At 52.0% G+C, this 21,600-nt stretch overlaps 1 protein-coding gene across 1 annotated transcript in view; it reads right to left on the bottom strand.

Moving 5' to 3' along the window:
- Nucleotides 1–1,998: 1,998 nt before the first annotated feature.
- PRPSAP1 (phosphoribosyl pyrophosphate synthetase associated protein 1) overlaps nucleotides 1,999–21,600 on the bottom strand; it is a 30,407-nt gene continuing 10,805 nt past the window's right edge. Inside the window, exons 4-10 of the mRNA XM_047757239.1 lie at nucleotides 16,557–16,729; nucleotides 14,265–14,380; nucleotides 13,750–13,805; nucleotides 12,749–12,894; nucleotides 4,636–4,706; nucleotides 3,491–3,637; nucleotides 1,999–2,750 (exon numbers count right to left, since the gene is read on the bottom strand). Of these exons, the coding sequence (XP_047613195.1) occupies nucleotides 2,592–2,750; nucleotides 3,491–3,637; nucleotides 4,636–4,706; nucleotides 12,749–12,894; nucleotides 13,750–13,805; nucleotides 14,265–14,380; nucleotides 16,557–16,729 (868 nt within the window). The 3' untranslated portion in view covers nucleotides 1,999–2,591. The remainder of the gene's footprint in view (nucleotides 2,751–3,490; nucleotides 3,638–4,635; nucleotides 4,707–12,748; nucleotides 12,895–13,749; nucleotides 13,806–14,264; nucleotides 14,381–16,556; nucleotides 16,730–21,600) is intronic.

The raw sequence follows: 21,600 nt of genomic DNA, 5'->3' as shown, positions 1-21,600 counted from the left end.
ACCCCACCATTCCCTCACCCCTGGGGGGCCACAAAGAACCATTTAAGGGACCTCATGGCCATTACGTTGAGTGTCTTAGCTGGTCCCATCGCAAGTCAGGGGACTTATCTAAGGGATGCAGTCCTGAGACCTTGGCCCCTTGGGGACAGTTCGCTGTGGCTCTGCTCAATCAGAAGAGGAGGGAACTGGGCTGAAGACCACTTACCTCTCAGGCAGTTCCAATCAACCACCAGCTGACCCCTTCTGGCCTCTTTATCTCAACACAGACTCCTGGGGTCAGGGGCCAACATCTCTGCTGGTTATAGGGCACGACTGACGAGACAGGACTAGAGGAATTTGGTGCTCTCAGCAGCTGAGGCTTGATTGCCCCAGAAGACAGGTAGTTTTCACACTCAGGAAAGCGAAAGAAAACCCAAGACTACATTTTGTGACGAGGTACTACTCTTACTACTTTTCAAATGCAAATAATTTTCAGTTTAGTCTGAAGGTTTCATTGGAAGCCGTCAGGTCCATCCCCTGCCCCCCCCCCCGCAAGACAGCAGTTTCCTAGAAATGGAGTTCAATGTGATTCCCATGAGGGTAACACCCAAGGGTTTTTGTTCACCATTAACTCCCTGAGCCTGACACACAGTAGGCCTTCAGGTGGTTGTTGATATAAGAACAAATTCTTTGTAGTTTTTTGTGCACGTAGGTGCTTACATATAAAAGGTAAGGCCAGATCACACAGCTGAGGTTAGAGCCTTAGGGCTGAGCATCAGCTGTGCGGCTGAGGTGGGTGGGTTTAACTGATGCTGTGTTCAGTGACTTTGCAGAACAATGTGACAGCCCTCCCACACTAGCTACGGCCAGGACGTCAGGTCCCCAAGCCCTCATGTTCCCACTTTCCTCTCCCTGAGACTTGCTAGTGTGCCAGGCTACACATCAGGACTCACTCAATACCCGTGGAAAGAGCACATTCTAATCAGCGCCAATTCTCATCCCAAGAAATCTGTTTTACCAAATGCTTTTGCTAAGTAGGTGTGTTTACGGGAGTTCCCTGGTGGCCTAGTCGTGAGGATCAGCACTTTCACCACCTGCAGCCTGGGTTCAATCCCTGGTCTGGGAACAGATCCCACATCCAGCTGCTACAACCCACCAGCAAAAATTTTTTTTTGTTAAGTACACTAAAACCTCCCCTCTTAGCGACATAGGAAACATCTAACTGGAGGTATAAATGGAATTTGGGGGTAGAAAGGGCCTTGGCTTCCAACTCCAAACCTCCCCGTTCACAACAGAGGACAGAGGCCCAGAAAGCCCTGGCCCTCTGCCCGAACCAGCCTCCCGAGTAAACGTCCTCGGCTCTTTGTCTATGACCACGCTAATCATTTCAGATTTATTAAGTTCTTTCCTCAAAATTCTCCTCCTCGGACTATTCTCAGAAGGCAACGTTCTTTGTGTGCTTGAGAAAGCTCATGGGCTCCAAGTTTTGACGGTGGGCTGGGAGCTTTTCTCATTGGAAAAGGGAGAGAAATGTCCAGGAAACTTCCTTGCAAAGAAATACAACTGTACAAGTCAGCCGACTGCCCTTCACGGGCTCACAGGAACTAAGAGGGCCTCAGGCGGCTCCAGCTCATTTCCGGGCGGACACTCCTCCCGCCCGGGGCATTCGGTCCTGACTCGGACCAGACCGAAAGGTACAGTGCAGTGCACACCACCTGTGCAGCAAGGCCCGCCTGGGGTGTGAGGCATGAACTAGAATTACGATCACGTACTTGAAGACGCCGGGCAGGAGGGCCAAGGGCAGCCCGATACGACGCACCCGACCCAAGTGTCATCTGTCACTCAAGAAAAAGCAGCGCTGGGCCTGTTTTTAAAGTGGGGCTTTAGATACATTATTCACCAGGATTTGACCTCCCAGGGTGGGAACCCGGAAGGGGACGGACGTCCGGGGCCCGGGGCCAGCGGTGGACCCGGGTCACCCTGCAGTCAGTGGGCACCTCTGCAACGTGGAGAAGAGACTCACAAGACAGCAAATTTCTTTTATTTGCAACGTAAGAGCGATGCAGACGCCCGGACACGGGGTGCGGGTCTCTATCCTGACGTCCTCGCCAGGGGAAGCGCCGTAAATGCTTCGTTGTTCCATGGCCGCTGGCGAGCGGGTTCTCAAAGAAAAATAGGAGTCTCTACAAAAGACGGGCGTGGAGGTGACCAGCGAGAGGGCAGGTGGGACAGAACCAGTGCCGGGGGCTCGGCGTCCCCAGCCTAGTTCAGCAGCAACACGCGGGTTCCCGGTGGTGGAAGCAACTAAGGGAGCCTGAGGGAGTCACGGTGTCGGCCGTTCGCGCCCGCTTCCACAGCAGCGAGACGTTCAGATTCGCTACAGGGAAATGTCTAACTTTTGTTTAAGGAACAGGATGACCCCGGGGACGGTGAAGGCCACTCACGCATCATCGCTGTCCCCCGCTCCGCGAGCTGAACGCCTCCCACCTACCGGACTTGGCAACGCAAGAGAGACCACGCGCCTCCCCCGAAAGGGAACACCGTGCACAGAGCCGCCGGCCCTGCGGCGCACATGGCTTCCTTGAGCGCCAGGGTCGAGGCCACGGGGAGAGCTAGTCGTCCACGGTGATGTTTCGGAAGAGGTAGGCCATGGACTCGCCGTTGTGGATTCTCCGAATGGCTTCGGACAGAATCAGACTGATGTCCACCGTCTTGATCTTGGGACACTGCAGCTTCTGCACCTCGTGCGGGACAGTATTTGTCACCACCACCTGGTCGTTGCAGCGACGGAAGAGAAACCCTGTTACGGACGTGCCGTGATGGGGCCCCTCAGAAACGCCCATGGGACACTTGGTCCCCACAGACCAGGCACCAAACCACAGAAGCCTCCCTCCGCTGAGTAGTTTACACAAAGTAAACCAACTCTACCCCAGGGAGATGGCACACGATTCAAAACATAAGCTTGGGAAGGCCATGGCTGGAGTTCCCGCCGTGGCGCAGCGGAAACGAACCGGACTAGGAACCCTGGCCTCGCTCAGTGGGTTGAGGATCCGGTGTTGCCATGAGCTGTGGTAAAGGTCATGGATGCGGCTCGGACCCCCCATGGCTGTGGCGGAGGCCAGCAGCTGTAACTCTGATTGGACCCCTAACCTGGGAACCTCCACATTGCACAGTGTGGCCCTAAAAAGCAGTAAGACAAAAAAAAACCAAAAGGTCATGGTCATGGTTGACGTGCACAGAGGTGACAGGCTGAGCCCCGCCCGTGCCAGACCTTCCTATCGTCAGGGAAGAACTCCGGCCTCGACAGAGATGCTGCTACGCTATCAGGTCCCACTGAAACACAAACTACACTCAAGCACACAAGGCAACTCTTCCCGATGCACATTCCTAATTACGTGTACACCCGCCCCGACAGGCTGCCGCCACCGCGCACACGGCCTCCCAGCCCCCGGAGGGGAGCGGGCGGTACCGGTCGCGGGCCTATTCCCGGACCGCGGGCAGCCGGACAGACCTCGTCGATGGAGGACTCCTCGATCAGGCGCGGGGCCTCGGCGGACAGGATGCCGTGAGTGGCCATGACGTAGATCTTGTACGCGCCTCTCTCTTTCAGGATCTCCGCAGCGGCCACGAAGCTCTCCACGTCGTCGATGATGTCGTCCTGAGGAGACACCAGCCTCGGGTTTAAGGCGCCCCCTCCCCTCGTCTGTAAACACGCCCCTCTGCAGGCTCCGCCTTGAAAACCAGAGCCATCGGCCGGCCCGGGTCAAGGACGGAGCGGCCGTCCAGCAGCAGCAGAGCTGCGGGCCCTGGGCTTTGTGGAGCTGTCAGGGCAAAGAGGGGCACAGCCCTCCAGTCACGTGGGACACCTGCAGCTCAGGCTGGGGATGCCAAGCCTCCTTTCCCAGTTTCACGGTGACGAACCCCACATTGAGGGGGACACAGAAAGGGAGCTCTCGTAAGGGACTGACCCTCTGGCCCGGCAAAGACATCCAGAGCGGGGGGCAAATGGTCCTGTTAAAAGTAACAGAGATTGGAGTTCCCGTCGTGGCGTCGTGGCGGGTTAACGAATCCGACTAGGAACCAGTAGGTGGCGGGTTCGATCCCCAGCCTGGCTCAGTGGGTTAAGGATCCGGCATTGCCGTGAGCTGTGGTGTGGGTTGCAGACGCGGCTCGGATCCCGCGTTGCTGTGGCTCTGGTCTAGGCCGGTGACTACAGCTGCGATTAGACCCCTAGCCTGGGAACCTCCATATGCTGCAGGAAGTGGCCCTAGAAATGGCAAAAAGACAAAAAAAAAAAAAAAGGAACAGAGAACCCGACCCACGTTTCCATTGGTGACCATGGAACAGCCCGTCAGGCCTCAGAGCGAGTGGTCGGGGGGTGCGACCGAGCCTGGGCCCCTGAAGACAAAGGTCGTCCAGAGAACGGAGCTCATCTGCAAGAGCATCTGCGGTTCTCGCTTTACACCTGTAGTTCCTCATAACCCCCGTTCATCTAGCTACAAGTTCCCACTCCTTGTCCTGAGGGCGTTTGGGGGAGACGGGCTAGACGGAGCCATTTAAATGCAGCGCCCCCCTCGTCGCCCCTGGACACGCGCTCCCAAAGTGGACGCCCGCCCGGGAAGGCCTCTCTGCGCCCGACGGAAGGCCGCGACCTACCACTATGATGGCGATGCGCCCGCCGACGTCTCCGACCACGGTGATCGGGGGCTTCTCCTTGGCCATCATCACTAGCAAAGCCAAACAAGAGCCCGGTTAGTCGCAGAGCACCAGGCAGACGCAGTGACCACAACCCCGCTCCGGCAAGTGGTGGCAACGCTGTGGCAGCGGCAGACGATTCAAAACTCGCAGACTCCCTCTCAAGCCAAGACGGGGCCTCTCCGAAACATCATCCAGAGCAGCAGGGGCCGACGGCAGGGGAGGTAGGCCCTGACAATGACCTCACACTTCCTTGTACCCACCTTATTTCCTTTCTTTATGTTGTTCTTGTTGTTGTTTTTATCTTTTTAGGGCCACACCTGTGGCACATGGAGGTTCCTAGGCTAGGGGTCCAACTGGAGCTGTGGCTGTGGGCCTACACCACAGCTCATGCAACACTGGATCCTTAACTCACTGAGCAAGGCCAGGGACCGAACCTGTGTCTTCGTGGATACTAGTCGGATTCGTTAACCTCTGAGCCATGTCAGGAACTCCTATTTTATTTTTTTAGGGCGGCACCTGCAGCACATGGAGGTTCCCAGGCTACGGATGGAATGAGAGCTGCAGCTGCTGGCCTACACCACAGCCACAGACAACACCAGATCTGAACTGCATCTATGACCTACACCAGCAGCTTGCAGCAACACTGGATCCTGAACCCACTGAGCAAGGCCAGGGATCAAACCCACCTCCTCATGGATGCTAGCCAAGTTCTTGACCTGTAGAGCCAAAAGGGGAACTCCTTCTTGTACCCACTTTAAACAGTTCAGAAGAAATAGGTGACATTAATAAGTTTTCATTTTACCCAATATATCCAAAACATTATCATTTTGATACATCGCTATGCAAATTTATTAGAGGTGTTGGACATTTTTACCCATACTAAGTTTTCATATTTGGTGTGTGCTGCGCACACAGTAATTCTCATTTGGGACCAGTCAGGCTCAAGGGCTCAGGGGCCACAGGTGACTAAGTGCCTCACCACGCGCTGGCCAGCACAGGTCTGCGGACAGAGGAGCCGAGCGAGAAAGATCTCAGCGGCACAGCGCACCGAGATGGCACCTCAGATGCCACTTGAGACAGAAATACTCCACCGGTAAAGAAATGTAAATAGGAGTTCCCGTCATGGCTCAGTGGTTAACGAATCCGACTAGGAACCATGAGGTTGCGGGTTCCATCCCTGGCCTTGCTCAGTGGGTTGAGGATCCGGTGTTGCCGTGAGCTGTGGTGTAGGTTGCAGATGCGGCTTGGATCCCGCGTTGCTGTGGCTCTGGCGTAGGCTGGTGGCTACAGCTCTGATGAGACCCCTAGCCTCGGAACCTCCATATGCCACAGGAGCGGCTCAAGAAAAGGCAAAAAGACAAAAAAAAAAAAAAGAAATGTAAATAAATGCTACTCCCGTAGAAAATACAGGGGAAGGCTGCCAGATAAACAGCGGGCTGTACTTCGTTTTCTTCCAAAGAGACCTTATTGGGACAATGGAACCTTATTATCAGATAAGTGCACTACTACTTTCCTGAAAATCAGGAAGTTGAAGACAATAACCACAAGTCCATATCTTTTCCTGATTTAACTGGTCCTTAAAGTAGAGGCTTCTTATCTCACTGCAAAATTTACATGTGAAAAAGGCCCATCAGTGGACAAAGTAAACTACAGGATACAAAAGGGACATAGGAATTCACCCGGAAAAGGAGCTCCATAAACCTCGGCAGGGGTGGGGAGTATATTTCAGAAGAGGCTAAATGTTCTACTTCTTTCGGAAAGCTCTTTATTATTCTGAAATGTCTATTAAACTAGTAGTGGGGGAGGGGAGAGACTAAGTGCAGGGTCAGTAACCATTCGCACGCAGACAGCCCGTTTTAGCGGAGTCCTATCTACAGGCTCCGCAAACCCCGGAGAACAAGTGTCCCTTTCTGAACAATTAGCCGAGGTGGAATTCAACACAATTTTACTGAGACGTTTCAACAGACATTTCCTGACTTCCCATGCCAGAAACAAAGACAATTGCTTGAATCCAGGTCGTCAGAAAGGCTCTGCACATAAGCATCACCTAAAAGGGGGAGGAAGTAAACCACTGCCATCGGGAAAGGCTCCCTCCAGTTCTGTCTTTAAAGGCGACCACGTGGGTCGGTGGCTGTATCGACCTACCCGCTTCTTTAAGGGATGTGGTCCCTTTCTTGACCATTTTTCTCTGTAAAAAAAGAGGAAGATTGCAAGCCAGTATCCCTCATCGAAGATCCACAGAAAATGGGGTCTAGTTTGCTGCAGAAAAGACGTCACAGCACCCCGTCTGCTTTTCCGTAAGCCGGCCGAGGCAGCAGACTCACTGGAGGAGCCTGGGCTTCGATGCCGCTTTTGATGCGGCTGTTGATGAACACGCGTGGCTCGAGGGCTCCGAGGGGCACCATCCCCACGGGCCTGTTTACCACAGGGAGTGCACCTGCGCCCAGATGGACAGGAATCCCTAACTCAGTTTACAGGGAGAAAAGGGCCATGAAAGCATGAGATCTACGGGACGTTACCACCCCTCGGGCCCTACTGGACGAGGACTGATGTAGGTCACTGAGCAAGGACAATGGGAGAAGGCCACATCTCTCTGGACCCCACGTTGGTAACCCCCATCTTTAAGGGATAAAACCCCCTAAAGGACGATGGGGGGTGTGTGGCTCTTCTCCCCCCGCCCAGCAGCCCTGCGAGCTATTTGCTTTCCTGTAATAAAGACGTTGCTGCCTGTGTGTTCTCCAAGTTCATTCTTCGGCTGCCGTGAACAAGAACCCCGATTCCGTTAACATCTTTCCAGCATCACAACCTCTCCCAAAAAACTTCTGTCAGTTTGAAATGAGAAACAGGCACGGCTGGGATCAAGGCTAGAAAAAAAAGGCTGTTGGGGCCGGGGAGTCTTTCTCCTGGTTTGCTCATTCTCTGCTCATAACCGGCTTTGGGGTTTGGGCAAACGAAACATAATCTGGTGGTTACTGAAAAACACAGGCAAGGGGTTTCCTGGTGGTCTAGTGGTTAGGATTCAGTGCCTCCCCGGTTTAATCCCTGAGATAGACCTCATTATAGGCCCAAGAGAAATGAATAGGACCACACAGGCTTACAAAATGCTCCTGATTTTTTTCCCCCAGTGGCCGCACCTATAGCATATGGAAGTTCCCAGGCCAGGGACTGAATTCGAATCACAGCTGCAGCAACGCCAGATTGATCCTATAACCCACTGCACCAGGCTGGGGATCAAACACGAGCCTCTGCAGAGACCCAAGCCGCTGCAGCCAGATTCTTAACCCGCTGTACCACAGCAGACACACCACAAAATGCCCCAAATTTTCTAAGAGCTTGCCCAGAAGATAAAACACTAATGATTCAAAATTTTCAATAAAAGCAATATTGTACTGAAGGCCAAGGAAAAAGGTGCTAAAACTACTCCATGTTTAAGATTCTGTTCTTTCTCCATTTGGTTAAACAAACTCAATCTATGTGCAAATAAAAAGAACTGCGCACTATGTCTTATGGCCAGAAATTACTGATAAAACTACATCAACCGACCACAGTAAAAATGTCAAATTAGCAAGTAATTTCCAATGTTCTTATGAGAGAAGCAGGAAATTGTCTTTTGCTTTTTTTTATTAATTAAATTTTTTTTATTTTTTATTTTCTGGTCTTTTTGCGTTTTCTAGGGCCGCTTCCCGCAGCATATGGAGGTTCCCAGGCTAGGGGTCGAATCAGAGTTGCAGCTGCTGGCCTACGCCAGAGCCACAGCAAAGCAGGGTCTGAGCCACGCCTGCAACCTACACCACAACTCACAGCAATGACAGATCCTTAACCCACTGAGCAAGGCCAGTGACCCAACCCGCAACCTCATGGTTCCTAGTTGGATTCGTTAACCACTGTGCCACATCGGGAACTCTTTTGCTTTTAAAATTAGTATTTTCCAAGTAAAATAATGCTGTATTTACAACCATCCTCTATTTATTTATTTTTTTTTTGCTTTTTAGGGCCACACTCGAGGCATGTGGAAGTTCCCAGCCAAGGGGTCCAATTGCAGATGCAGCTGCCAGCCTATATATACCACAGCCACAGGTAGTGGGAGCCACATCTGTGACCTACACCACAGCTCACGGCAACACCGGATCCTTAACCCACTGAGCAAGGCCAGGGATTAAACCTGAAACCTCATGGTGCCTAGTTGGATTCGTTTCCACTGCGCGACAATGGGAACTCCCCAAAACAGAGTTGCTCAATTTTGGAACTACTGACATTTTGGGGTGGATAACTGCTACGCTGGAAGGTCATTCAGTGGCATGTCTGGCCTCTGCTCCGTAGATGCTTACAGCACCCCACCTTCGCCCCAACCCCCGAGCCGAGAATGTCTCCAGACACCGCCAAATACCCTCTGGGGAGCAAAAGCTCCCTTGTTTGAGAACTAGTACTCTAGAAGAACAGGTTCCAGGAAGATAACACAGCTCATCTTTCTTTCTTTCTTACTTTTATGGCTACACCCACAGCCTACGGAGTTCCTGGGGCAGGTACCGACCCACATCACGGCGGTGACAATGCTGGATCTGTACCTGTTAGGCCACCAGGGAACTCCTAGTTCATCTTTCTTAAAAATAAGTGGACTCCGGAGTTCCCGTCGTGGTTCCGCGGTTAGCAAACCCGACTAGCATCCATGAGGATGCAGGTGTGATCCCTGGCCTTGCTCAGTCAGTTAAGCATCTGGCGTTGCCATGAGCTGTGGTGCAGGTCACAGACGTGGCTCAGATCTGGTGCTGCTATGACCGTGGCACAGGCTCTGATTCGACCCCTAGCCTGGGAACCTCCATATGCCGTGGGTGTGGCCCTAAAAAGACAAAATTTTTTTAAAGCATTATTTAATTTGTAAGGTATAATTGTACACACAAGAAATAGCATTTTTTTTTTTTGAATTCTCCTGGCTAAATCTAAAAAGAAGTCATAGGAAATGATCCTATGGCAATTGCACAAATTGTAACGTAAGCACACTAACAGACCCACGAAGGAATGACGACTGCGAGGGGAAGAGTTACGACGAGGGACAAGGCAGCGTTCTCAAGAGTCTCACGGGAGGTCCCGTCGTGGCGCAGTGGTTAACGAACCCAACTAGGAACCATGAGGTTGCGGGTTCCACCCCCGGCCTCGCTCAGTGGGTGAAGGATCTGGTGTTGCCGTGAGCTGTGGTGTAGGTCACAGACGCGGCTTGGATCCCGCGTTGCTGTGGCTCTGGGGTAGACTGGTGTCTACAGCTCTGATTCGACCCCTAGCCTGGGAATCTCCATATGCCACGGGAAGCAGCCCTAGAAATGGAAAAAAGACAAAAAAAAAAAAAGGGGGGGCTCACCACATAAAATACTGCGATAATTTGGCAACATCTATCAAAATAACTTCTGACCCAGTGATTTGATGTCTTGGTCTTTATTCTGTAAGTACCCTCAGTCATCTATCAAAGAACATAATTCCAGGTTCATCTCGGGTGGGATGCAGGCGAGGCAGATGCCCAGCTGAGGTCCCGTCTGGGTTTCCAGGCACCACCTTCCACTGGAGGACCCGGGACACCATGGAGAAACGGCTGATGCCAGGGCTAAGGAAGTGCCAGCCGAACACGGAACACCACGCTGCACAGAAAAGCAGTAAGGCAGGCTCCCCGCACGATAAGGACGCGCCCCAAGAACGCGGCCGGCAGCGAGGAGGCGCTCTCGCTGGCCAGGTCCGGGCCAGTGTGAGCAGCGAGGTAAGCAGCAGCAATGGACTGGGACACACGGCACACACGCCGACAGAAAGGCGACAGGTCAGGAAGAGGGGCAGCTGGAAACCACCAGCTGACAGAACTCGTGGTAACGCCTGATTCAGCCCAACATGGGAAACAAGCCTCAGCAGGAGCGCGGCCGCCACTCTTCCTGAGCATCCAGGTCACAGGAGCCAGAGGACAGAGGCGCCGCCGGGGATGAAGGGAGACCAAAGGGAAATGGCCCCGGGGGTCATCCTGCACTGGGACGGGGCCCCCCACAGGCTGCTCTTCCTCCGAAGGACACTGTGAATAACAGAGAAACAAGAGCCCCGAACGTCCTGATCCGCACCCTGGTATCTGCGTCAGTTCTGTGAGTCTCTTTGGTCAGAAAACACGCGCAGAGGTGTTTGCGAATAAAGGGACAGGGCGCCTGCAACCCTCCCTCAGGAAAAACCAGATAGGTATGTGGCCGATTTGGGGCTGCAAGCAAAGAGCGGAGAGGACTGTTGTATCATTCCTTCAACTCTTCTCCACGTCTGCAGCTGGTTCCAAATAAAAGGAGAAAAAAACAAGGCAGAGGTGGATTCTGGCATCAGGGGCCACATTCCAAACCCGGGCCCCAACCAGCCCTGCCGCGGGGGCGCCCCCACTGGCACGATGACCATGGCAAGAGCAGCTGCACATGCTCTGGTTCGAGGACCAACTCAAAAACCTACTCAAGGGCTCGGGACGGCTCCTGGCACGTCAGAAGGACTCAGCACGTGCTTATTGCTACCAAGCCTTGTTTTTCTTACCCCAAGGTTGGAAAAAACCTACAAGCAGGTCAACGGGGGTGGGTTATACCCATAACCAGTGCACCCAGGAACCTGTCAAGACCGAGAAAGGCCTACGGACTGGGAGGGACCGAGCTATGGAATGAAAAATGGAATGGGCAGAACAATGTGTATGAAATACAACCATCTGTGTGAAAACGAGGGCAAAAGAAACACACATCTGCCTGTGTTTGCACGAAGCCTCTGAGAAACCACCTGCACCAGAGATCTGAGCCTGGATGTGGGTGGTGGGGAGGTTACCACCATCGAGGATTTGACACATATAAGGACGTATATTTCATTTATATGTATATATGCATACGTAGTCTTTTTAGGGCCGCACCCACGGCATATGAAGTTCCCAGGCTAGGGGTGAATTGGAGCCACAGCTCTGCAGCTACCAGCCTACACCACAGCCACAGCAATGCCGATCCGAGCCACATCTTTAACCTGTGCCACAGCTACTGGCAACAGGGGGATCCTTAACCCACTGAGCAAGGCCAGGGATCGAACCCACCTCCTCATGGATACGAGTCAGGTTCTTAACCCACGGAGTCACAACAGGAATTCCAAGATTTTATACTTTTGGAATTTTGAAATGTGTGAATATATTGCCTATTCAAGAACTTGAATTATGAAAATCTCCCCAAAATGCTGTAATACCAAATATTTAAGAGTATATGACTTGTTTCTCTTATTTAAATATCGTCAAAGTTGAAAAAAAAGCAATGGAAATTTTACAGGATGGAGGAAAAAATTTTAATGTTTACATCTTAGACAGAAGCCTGTCTGAAATAACCTGCCTGAGGTGTAACCTCAGATTCTAATATTTCTCCACCCTTTTAACCTGTATGTTTCTGAGGCACTGCAAACAGATACAGACTCTAAAAAGAAATACTCTCCTTCCTCTAAAAAATATATCATCCAGCATAGAAGGCTGGTTATTGCCACTCAAAACTCCATGGAAATAAACAGATTCCATTCTGTTGGAGTAATAACAAGTTAGTTATCGGGCCAAAGGGCTACATCGCTGAAGTAAGGGCTAAAGTGGCCTGATCATCAAAGCCTCATATTTCAGCAATGGCTGCTATCACCATGTCACCAAAATATGAAATCCATGTAATACCATTCTATTATTTAAAAATACTAAGACATGGAGTTCCTGCTGTGGCTCAGCGGTTAACGAACCTGACTAGCATCCATGAGGATGCGGGTTTGACCCCTGGCCCCGCTCAGTGGGTTAAGGATCCAGCACTGCTGTGAGCTGTGAGGTAGGTCACAGACGCAGCTTGGATCCCACGTTGCTATGGCCGTGGTGCAGGCCGGCAGCTGTAGCTCCTGTTCGACCCGTAGCCTGGGCACCTCCATATGCCACAGGTGCGGCCCTAGAAAAAGACCGAAAAAAAACCACCCCAAACACTAAGACAGCACACACCCACCTAGGTATTAACTCCTAGCCATTCGTACTATTCGAAACGTTCAACTGACGAACAGAATAAAAACGCAGAGCTGATCTTACACGGCAACTCCAGCCCGGGGTGGACGGTGGCGTTCTTGACCATGGGCGGGGAGTGGCGGCCGTCGTCCATGTCCAGCTCCGCGCACTGCGCTTCCCCGTGGATCACGGCCAAACCCAGACGCAGCCTCTCCGCGTACGACTGGGCCCTGAGAGGAAGACCAAGGGAGAGATTCACGGGAAGGCAAACCCAAGGGCCACTTTTTCACCGCTTCGTTAACCACAGAATGAAAGTACCGTCCATTTAGGGACGTGTGAAGCAATTATTTCTACAGATCAGAACACGAGGCCTAGGCTGGGTGGAAACACAAGGGAGGTGAGAGGCGGGCTAGTATCTGATTCTAGATCATTCTGGTCCTGGAACCCTCTGTCCAGTATTCGTACACTCATCTTCACAAGAACTCGGTTCAAAAAGGTCTCAAACACCATGCCTGGGACGTCCTGTCGTGGCTCAGCAGAAACAAATCTGACTAGTATCCATGAGGATGCAGGTTTGATCCCTGGCCTCGCTCAGTGGGTTAAGGATCTGGTGTTGCCGTGAGCTGTGGTGTAGGTCACAGCTGCAGCTCGGTTCCCGTGTCGCTGCGGCTGTGGTGTAGGCCGGCAGGTGTAGCTGCAATTTGACCCATAGCCTGGGAACCTCCATATGCTGTGGGTGCGGCCCTAAAAATAAATAAATAAATACATAAATAAATAAAAAGACACCCCCCCAAACAAAACATTGCGTGAAAAGTGACCACGGCCTTCCTGTTCTCTTTCCCCTGAGAACCTGAAGGAAGAACTTACTGTTCTCTCTTGGAGAAAACCGAGTCCTTCAGAGAACGGCCCGTGGTGTTTGGAGACGAGAGGTAAAGCTGGGGTTCAGGACGTGATAGGATTTGGGGGAAAACGGGAGCCCATGAGCTTTGGGGGGCTGTTCTAAGGCCCACCCTGGATCCCAAAACACTTCATTTTGATTTCAGAAGCACCCAAAAGGGAAGAGAATCCATGCCTGGCTTAGTTACCTTTTCGCAGCATCAGGAGACTTAGCTACAATGACCGCATTTCTGTAATTTGGAATCTAGATTTGGAGAAAAAATAAGGACATACTGAAAAGGTCTCAAAAAACCAACAGCTGGAGGCTGGTAGGACGTCTTTTTCCTCTTAGGACAGTGATTCACACGCGCAAACACAGACGCTAGAATCTCACTCGTTTAAAACTTTGTAACCCTCATCAATAGCATTGCAGCAACAGTAGGCTACATCAAGAAAATAAAAAATTATCAGTTCTTGAAAGCCTTATTTTAGAAAACATAAGCAGATTGCTAAAGGTACTTAGAAGGAAATCCATTTTTAATGTCTCTGAAAAAATCCGATGCTCTGTGCTTTAAAGCTGACCCTATCTGGCTGCCTCGGAGCTACGCTCTAAGGGAAGGACCACTGACGCTGTGCTGTGCCTTTCAACAGGGACAAGCAGAACCAGAGAAAAACCACACAGGGTCTCTTGAGGACAGTGGGGTACGGGCTGGTGGCTCCTCACTTCTTCCTGGATATACTGAAGCAGGAAAGGCGAGGCTCTAAGGTTGTCCACGGGAAAGCTGAAAAAGCCTTGGATTTCCTTTTGGTGAAGATCCATAGTGATAATGTGAGTTAAACCTGAAATTTTAAAACCAAAAATTACAAAGGTCGCCCCTACAAGTCGACGGCTACAGTGGACACAAACTCGACACCCAACACCTGGTTCCTGACGGGAGCCTGAGGGCGGGGGGTCGTAAACAAGCACCTTCGGCTCTCGGGCTCCTCTGCACCGTTAGCAACACTCGGTGCACCGAAGACAATGTGATGCCTGCAACCCTTCACACGGATTAAAAAACTAAAACTACAAAAACAGGGCTTTCTGCCGCGATAATTATTAGCTTGGTGAAAATGAAGAAGAGAAAAACCAGCAGGAGCAAAAATATGAATAAGGAATTAAATACTGAAGCAAAAACAGACTGGAAAAAACAAACAAAAAAACCCCAGTAAGCCCTTCATTCAAGAATCTAGGAAGATGGATTTTGAAAACCTTCTTGGGGAGTTCCCGTCGTGGCGCAGTGGTTAACGAATCCGACTAGGAACCATGAGGTTGCGGGTTCGGTCCCTGCCCTTGCTCAGTGGGTTAACGATCCGGCGTTGCCGTGAGCTGTGGTGTAGGTTGCAGACGAGGCTCGGATCCTGCGTTGCTGTGGCTCTGGCGTAGGCCGGTGGCTACAGCTCCGATTCAACCCCTAGACGCGGGAGCGGCCCAAAGAAATAGCAAAGACAAAAAAAAAAAAAAAAAAGAATACCTTCTTGGGAAAACTTAAAAGAATAAATAAATATGAGGGCATAACTAGATCTATGATTTCCTTCACCTTCTGCAGAACGGCTTAATTTGGAATTGTGTTTAGTCTAATGTAAATGTGAGGCATAACAGAACTGATTTCCAGGTGTCTATAAATGATCCCAATGAGTGTTATTTCTGCACAAATATCTCCAAATAATTTGAAATGTTTATGCTCTCGAGTTCCTTCTGTCCTATAATACAATACAATGTTATAAATGTAAGCTCTGTAAACTGCAGTTTTAAAGAATGTGATATTTACCAGTAAAATAAAATAAAAACAGAAGTACAAGAAGAAGAAAAAAAAAAGAATCTAGGAAGAAATGGTAAAGGATGGTGGGTCAAGGCATAAGGAATAAGAAAGCAAAATGACACATCACTAGGAGGAAAGAAATCCACAAAACGCAAGGAGAAGAGACTGAAGAGTTTGCAACAATTTCTATACATCCTACAGGAAGGGGTCCAGAAGGGTACACTGGCAGAAGAGCTAGGAACGCTCTTACAATCGACAGTGCTACACGAAATACACGTCCACCATGTGGATACACGGCACGCGGCCAAAGGTTATTGCAAAATTCCCAGAGCAAAGAACCAGAATCACCCATTCTTTACAAAACCACTGTGTATTTTTAGAGAGAACAGAATTCAAGTATGTTTCTGGGGACTCAAATACGTATTAGACTTTGGGGTTTTTTGGGTCTTTTTAGGGACACACCCTCGGCACAGCTGTAGCTCCAATTCAACCCCTAGCCTGGGACCCTCCATATGCAGGTGGTGTGGCCCTAAAAAAGCAAACAAAAGAAAAAAAGTCCAGCATTCCTCAGATGTACGTAAACAGAATTTAGTGAAGGTTTAAGTAAATCGAGACCCAGAGCTCTCCTCTGAATGCCAAGATCGCCAGCTAAAATTTCAACGAGGATAAGATGAAATGCAAAAGCAGAGAAAATGATGAAAAAGTCCAAGATCAGAGAAGAGAGGAAGTTCCCGTCGTGGCGCAGTGGTTAACGAATCCGACTAGGAACCATGAGGTTGCGGGTTCGGTCCCTGCCCTTGCTCAGTGGGTTAACGATCCGGCGTTGCCGTGAGCTGTGGTGTAGGTTGCAGACGAGGCTCGGATCCCACGTTGCTGTGGCTGTGGCTGTGGCGTAGGCTGGTGGCTACAGCTCCGATTCGACCCCTAGCCTGGGAACCTCCATATGCCGCAGGAGCAGCCCTAGAAATGGCAAAAAGACAAAAAAAAAAAAAAAAACAAAAAAACACAACAAGATTAGAGAAGAGGAGAAAACACTGAAGCAAATCGCTCTGAAGCAGGAAAGAGAGAACCGGAAAAGAATGGACACCTACGCCCCCCCACGCCCCCAAGCAGAGCTACGCGAAGGGAGCCAGGCCAACACTGAGAGGGAGCAGGTCTCAGACCCAAGCCGGCCAGCCGAGGTCTGGCGGGAGCCGGGACGGGGCGGCCGCACTCACCGGCTTTCGCCAGCATGGAGGCCAGCAGCTTGCACACGATGGAGCCCCGCTTGCGCATCTTGCTCTGCTTGCTGTAGGGGAAGTAGGGGATGACGCCGATGATGTTCCTGGCACAGGCCGTCTTCAGCGCGTAGGCCATGATCAGCAACTCCATCACGGCCGTGTTCACGTCTCTGAAACAGAAGAGAGGGGCCCTCTGGGATTCGTCTCGCGGACGAACCCCCGGAAAAGACCAGGCCAACCTGGGCTGCCAAGGTGTGGGTCACACAGATCATTGCGCTGGCTTCGGACGGCCCTCAGGGATGCGGGACAGAGCCTGGTAACTCTTGTTTTGGCTGCACCAGCTCCGGTTTACACTCGGGGTTGCTTAAATTCACAGCTCAGTTATCCACTGCGGCTCTCCTGTCCCTGACATGGTCACGGGAGTGGCAGGTGAAGCAGACGTGCTCGGCTCATGAGCAGAGTTAACCCACGCCGGCTGGCACATCCCCAGGAGGGAGTCTTCTAAGGCTGAGGTGCGTGCACCTCGTCCCCCTGGGAGCACACCTGCCCTTCTACGTAGTTGCCGGTTTTTCTTTTGGGGGTGGAGAGAAGGGTGGGAGAGGGGAGGTCTTGTAACTGAATTTCCAAAGACCTCCCCCGTTCCCTCTTTCCTTGAGATACACAGATTCCTAACAAAGAAGAAAACAAACAGGAGTTCCCGCTGTGGTGCAATGGGATTGGCAGCGTCCTGGGAGCGCTGGGGCGCGGGTTCAATCTGTGAGTTGGGGATCCGGCGCTGCCGTGACTGCAGATCAGGGCATGACTGCAACTCAGATGTGATCCCTGGCCCGGGAATTCCACATGCCAAGGGGTGGCCAAAATGGAAAAAAAAAGCAAAGAAAAGAAACTGAACAGAGACAAAGAAGCACACAGGAATCTGAAAGATACTCAGAGAAAAGGTTATTTCCACAATTTAATGAATGCTGACTCCTAACCTTTGCCAGGGCTGATCAAGCATCAGATGGGCTCTGCCTGTTAAGAAAGTTAAGAGCCAGAGTTCCTGTCGTGGCGCAGCAGAAACGAATCTGACTAGGAAACATGAGGTTTCGGGTTCGATCCCTGGCCTCGCTCAGCGGGTTAAGGATCTAAGTGAACTGTGGTGTAGGTCACAGGTGCAGCCTGGATCCAGTGTTGCTGTGGCTCTGGTGCAGGCCAGTGGATGCAGCTCCAATTCGACCTCTAGCCTGGGAACCTCCATATGCCGTGGGTGTGGCCCTGAAAAGACAAAAAAAAAAAAAAAAAAAGGAAACGAAAGTTAAGGGCCTTGAAATCCTTCAGGATAATCTTCCAAAAAGTTCAACGATCTCTCTCTCCCCTGCCTCACTCCCCTTCAGATGATCCAAGCATCTGCAAACACCCTCTCTTTTGTGTTGAAAAAAAAAAAAAAAAGATACTCTCTTTTGCATATCTCCCTTCCCTCCCCAGATAAAGAGGACCAGTCCCCACGTCTCAAGCGAGGAGCAGGCTCTTGAGATAATTCAGCTCAGATAATTCAGTTCTTGAATGATCTGACCCAGGGCAAAATGGAAAGCCCACCACCCACACAGCAGAGACTTAGGAAGTGGTTGTCGCGTAAACACGAGGATGAAACTTTCATCACGAGAGGCTTTTTAGCTTGAAGGACAGTCAGGCCGTTTCATCCCAGCCTCTGCAAAGACAGTCTGTGTTCGCACCTGTGCCCCCGAGAGTCAGTGACGCTAAGACATCCTTTTACTCTGACAACGTTTTCCTGCATCCGCATGCGACTTCCGACCCTGCCTTTGTAGTCTCCACTGGTCACCACTGTCGCAACGTTCTGCCCGGGACGTGGCTCCCAGAGGGGAGGGGAGGCGCAGCTGGTTCTGGGCTCAGCTCGGAGAGTCAAGTCAACCAGACCTTCCTCCCAGGCTGCCGACAGGCGACATCGTTTCCCGGTTACCACTTCCTTTGTCTGAAATAAACCGGGCCGTCCTTCCGTCTCCGGCTCCCAAACCAATCACGTCCCAGGTCTGGCATCGAAAGGTCAGAGCACACACGACCTCTTTTTCCCTTCCCCCCCCCTTTTTTTCAAGGGCACGCACGACCTCTTGGTATAATCAGGACAAACCACTCCGGGAACCCTTTCCAGGTACTTAGGAATTCATAGCACTTGGTCAGTTTCCAACCCTTTTCAAGGGTTCTCATCCTGGGCCAGCCGTTCAGCAAATACTGGTTGAGCAACTTGATTCAGGCACTGTGTTCGGAGGGGAGATAACGGGGAGCAAGGCTGACCTCGTCGTCGTCGTCGTCGTGGGGGGGGTCAGAGACCTGCCGGGATCACCCCTGTAATCCCCGGTCCCAAGGAGGGGCGCGGGGCCAGCCCCCTTCCCAGCCAGGCTCATCCTCCATGCCCGAGGGGAGAGCTTCCTTCCCCATCGGGTCATCCGGGTTGGTGCCCGTGGCTCTGAAGTTTTAACCTCTGGAGACCGTGTAGCGACTTAAACCCATGGGATCGGCAGCATCTCCACGGGGCCAGGACACAGGTTCGATCCCGGGCCTGACAGGATGGGTTAAAGCATCAGGTGTTGCTGCAGCTGCAACTGCAGCTCAGGTCGCAACTGCTCGGATTTGGGCCCTGGCCACAGGGCGGGCAAAGAAAAAATAAAATACAAGCTCCACGGGACCTGGTTTCTTACAGCAACTGCCATGCCCACCATACTTTTAGAGCTGAAGTGAACCAAGAGACTCTGGGGGAGTCTCTGTCCGGGTGGTGGGTTGGGGGCTGGCTTTGTGACAGCATCTCTAAGGCACAACCACGGACCGTGAGGTCTGGACGGCCCACAAGGGAGGCCCAGATGGTAAGATATTAATGGAACAAAGAACCTTTACAGGGAGCCTGGATTTCAGAGTAACTTTCCCCTCGTTAATTACTAATTTCTCCCATGAGGTTTTTATCGTTCACTTTTTCCCCTTCCTGGTGACCCACGCCAAGGGATCCGACAGGCTCAGCCCAGGACTAAAGACAACCTCCCACGCCCCACCCCTCATTGGTCAGGAAGGCGACAAAAGGCTTTTGTCACAGTGGCCTTCCCCATTCACTGAGGGCCACCGGATGAATTGGACACCAGGGCGTTACTTTGCGGGAGAGCAGCGTGAAGAGAAATTGGCTGGCAGCCTCGGCTTTGTTTATCTGTTCCCTCAGGCTGTTCCCAGCACATCCTGGCTGGTGCCTGTGTCTTCGTATCAAACTAGGACATTCTTAATTGTTTCCCAACTAGTTTTCTCTTCTTTTCAAAGGGCCGCACCGGAGGCACATGGAGGTTCCCAGGCGAGGGGTCAAATCGGAGCTACAGCTGCAGGCCTACGTCCCGGCCACAGCCACACGGGATCTAGGCCACATCTGTGACCTACACCACAGCTCACAGCAGTGCCGGATCCCCAACCCACCGGGCGAGGTCAGGGTTCAAACCCACATCCTTATGGATACGAGTCGGGTTCTTAACCCGCGGAGTCACAACGGGAACTCCCGGCGCTCTCGTTTTTGAAAGGCAAAAACAAATATAGAGTGGAGAAGAAACAGCTAAGGCCTATATTCACCAATTAAAGTGCCCGGGACCGCAAAGCAGACCACCACCACAGAGGGGGGTCCTCAGAACACGGCAGTGGTGGCGGACTTACTGTGCCCCCAACGCCAACACTTAAATCGCCCGAAGCGTGTGAGCTATAAAGCTTGTTTAATGAGTTTTCCGTTGCACCAACATGCTTGAGTCTGGAACGTAAAACATGAAAACCGTCCTTCCACAAACACCTTGCAAGCCTCACCTCCGTCTTGCCTGGTCCCGGGCTCGGCGTCTCTGGGAGCCTGGGAGCACCGCCCGGTGACACCGTGACTTTTACGCTGAGAAATACTTTGGTCTTCTTTCCCATTTCTGGCATTCCCAAAGCCCCTGGAATGTCCTCGAAGGGATAAAGGTGTCCCGAGTTACGTTAACAGGTGACTTTGGGACTGCTAAGGGAGGGGACTGGTTGGCAGGAGACACACCAGGTGATTCGAGGGGCAGCACTTTCAGCCCCACCCTCGTGACCTCTGGAATGTGAATCAGTCGCCAAAGGCTGAGGAGTTGATCAATCCTATCTAATCTCTGTAAAGAAGCCTCCACAAAAACCCAGAGGCACGCCTGCAGAGGGCGTGAAAGCTTGGCGGGGACCCCAAGCCTTGCCCCAAACACCTCTCCCTCCCCCGGCTGCGGCTGCGGGAGTTCCCGCCAGGTGAGTAAGCTGAGCGACCAGGGCACCAACGAAAGGTGACTGAACGTACTGGCATGTCCAGGCTTCGCTCTGCTGGTCTGAGATCAGCCTTATTACTTTGGGTAACAGCCTCTCCTCCTCCACGAGAGGAAAACCTCCCCCATCTATTCCTCCAGCTGGTGCATCTCCAGGAGCCGCAGCCTGGCACCCAGGTCCAGGAGGGAGCATTCCGTGCTTTGGCTCCCGAAACAGCACACCCTTGGACGATGCACATCTAAGGGATAAGTTCAAAGATCCCGACCCCTGCCCCTTCCCACACACAGGAAATCATTAACCTGAGCCGTTGGTTCTTTGGGATTAGCAATAATCTTTGCCGTCCCACTGAATGGCTTCTTCCCCCGAGCCAAGAACTCCTATGTACCCCGGCTCTGCCGTCCCCAGGGAGTGGTTCCTCAGAGGCTTCTGGAAGGCTGCCTCCTGGGCTGCAGCCCCCAGGGAGAGCCCCCGGTGGAACCTGACGTGAACTTCAGGTTGTGTGTTTTGTGTGGACCATCTACGGCTCGGGTTGCAGCAGACAGTACACGTGCCAGCACTGAGCTGTCACTAAAACAGTCGGTAGTCGAGCAGACCAAGGACTAGTTTATACAAACCCAACCACAAACACGTCGCCCTCTTTGTGGGACACACACGCGCATCCCCTCGGTCCTTTTCCTCCGAGCCTTTCCTCCCCCGTCCCGTAAGAGATGCGGGAACCGCCAGGTGAGGCCGCGCTTGCTTTGATGCCACCCCACCCACC

The sequence above is a fragment of the Phacochoerus africanus genome, chromosome 14 (genome assembly GCF_016906955.1).
Source record: "Phacochoerus africanus isolate WHEZ1 chromosome 14, ROS_Pafr_v1, whole genome shotgun sequence".
Lineage (NCBI taxonomy): Eukaryota > Metazoa > Chordata > Mammalia > Artiodactyla > Suidae > Phacochoerus > Phacochoerus africanus.
Note: the sequence above shows the minus strand (reverse complement) of the source record. Positions and strands in the feature narration are given on the sequence as shown.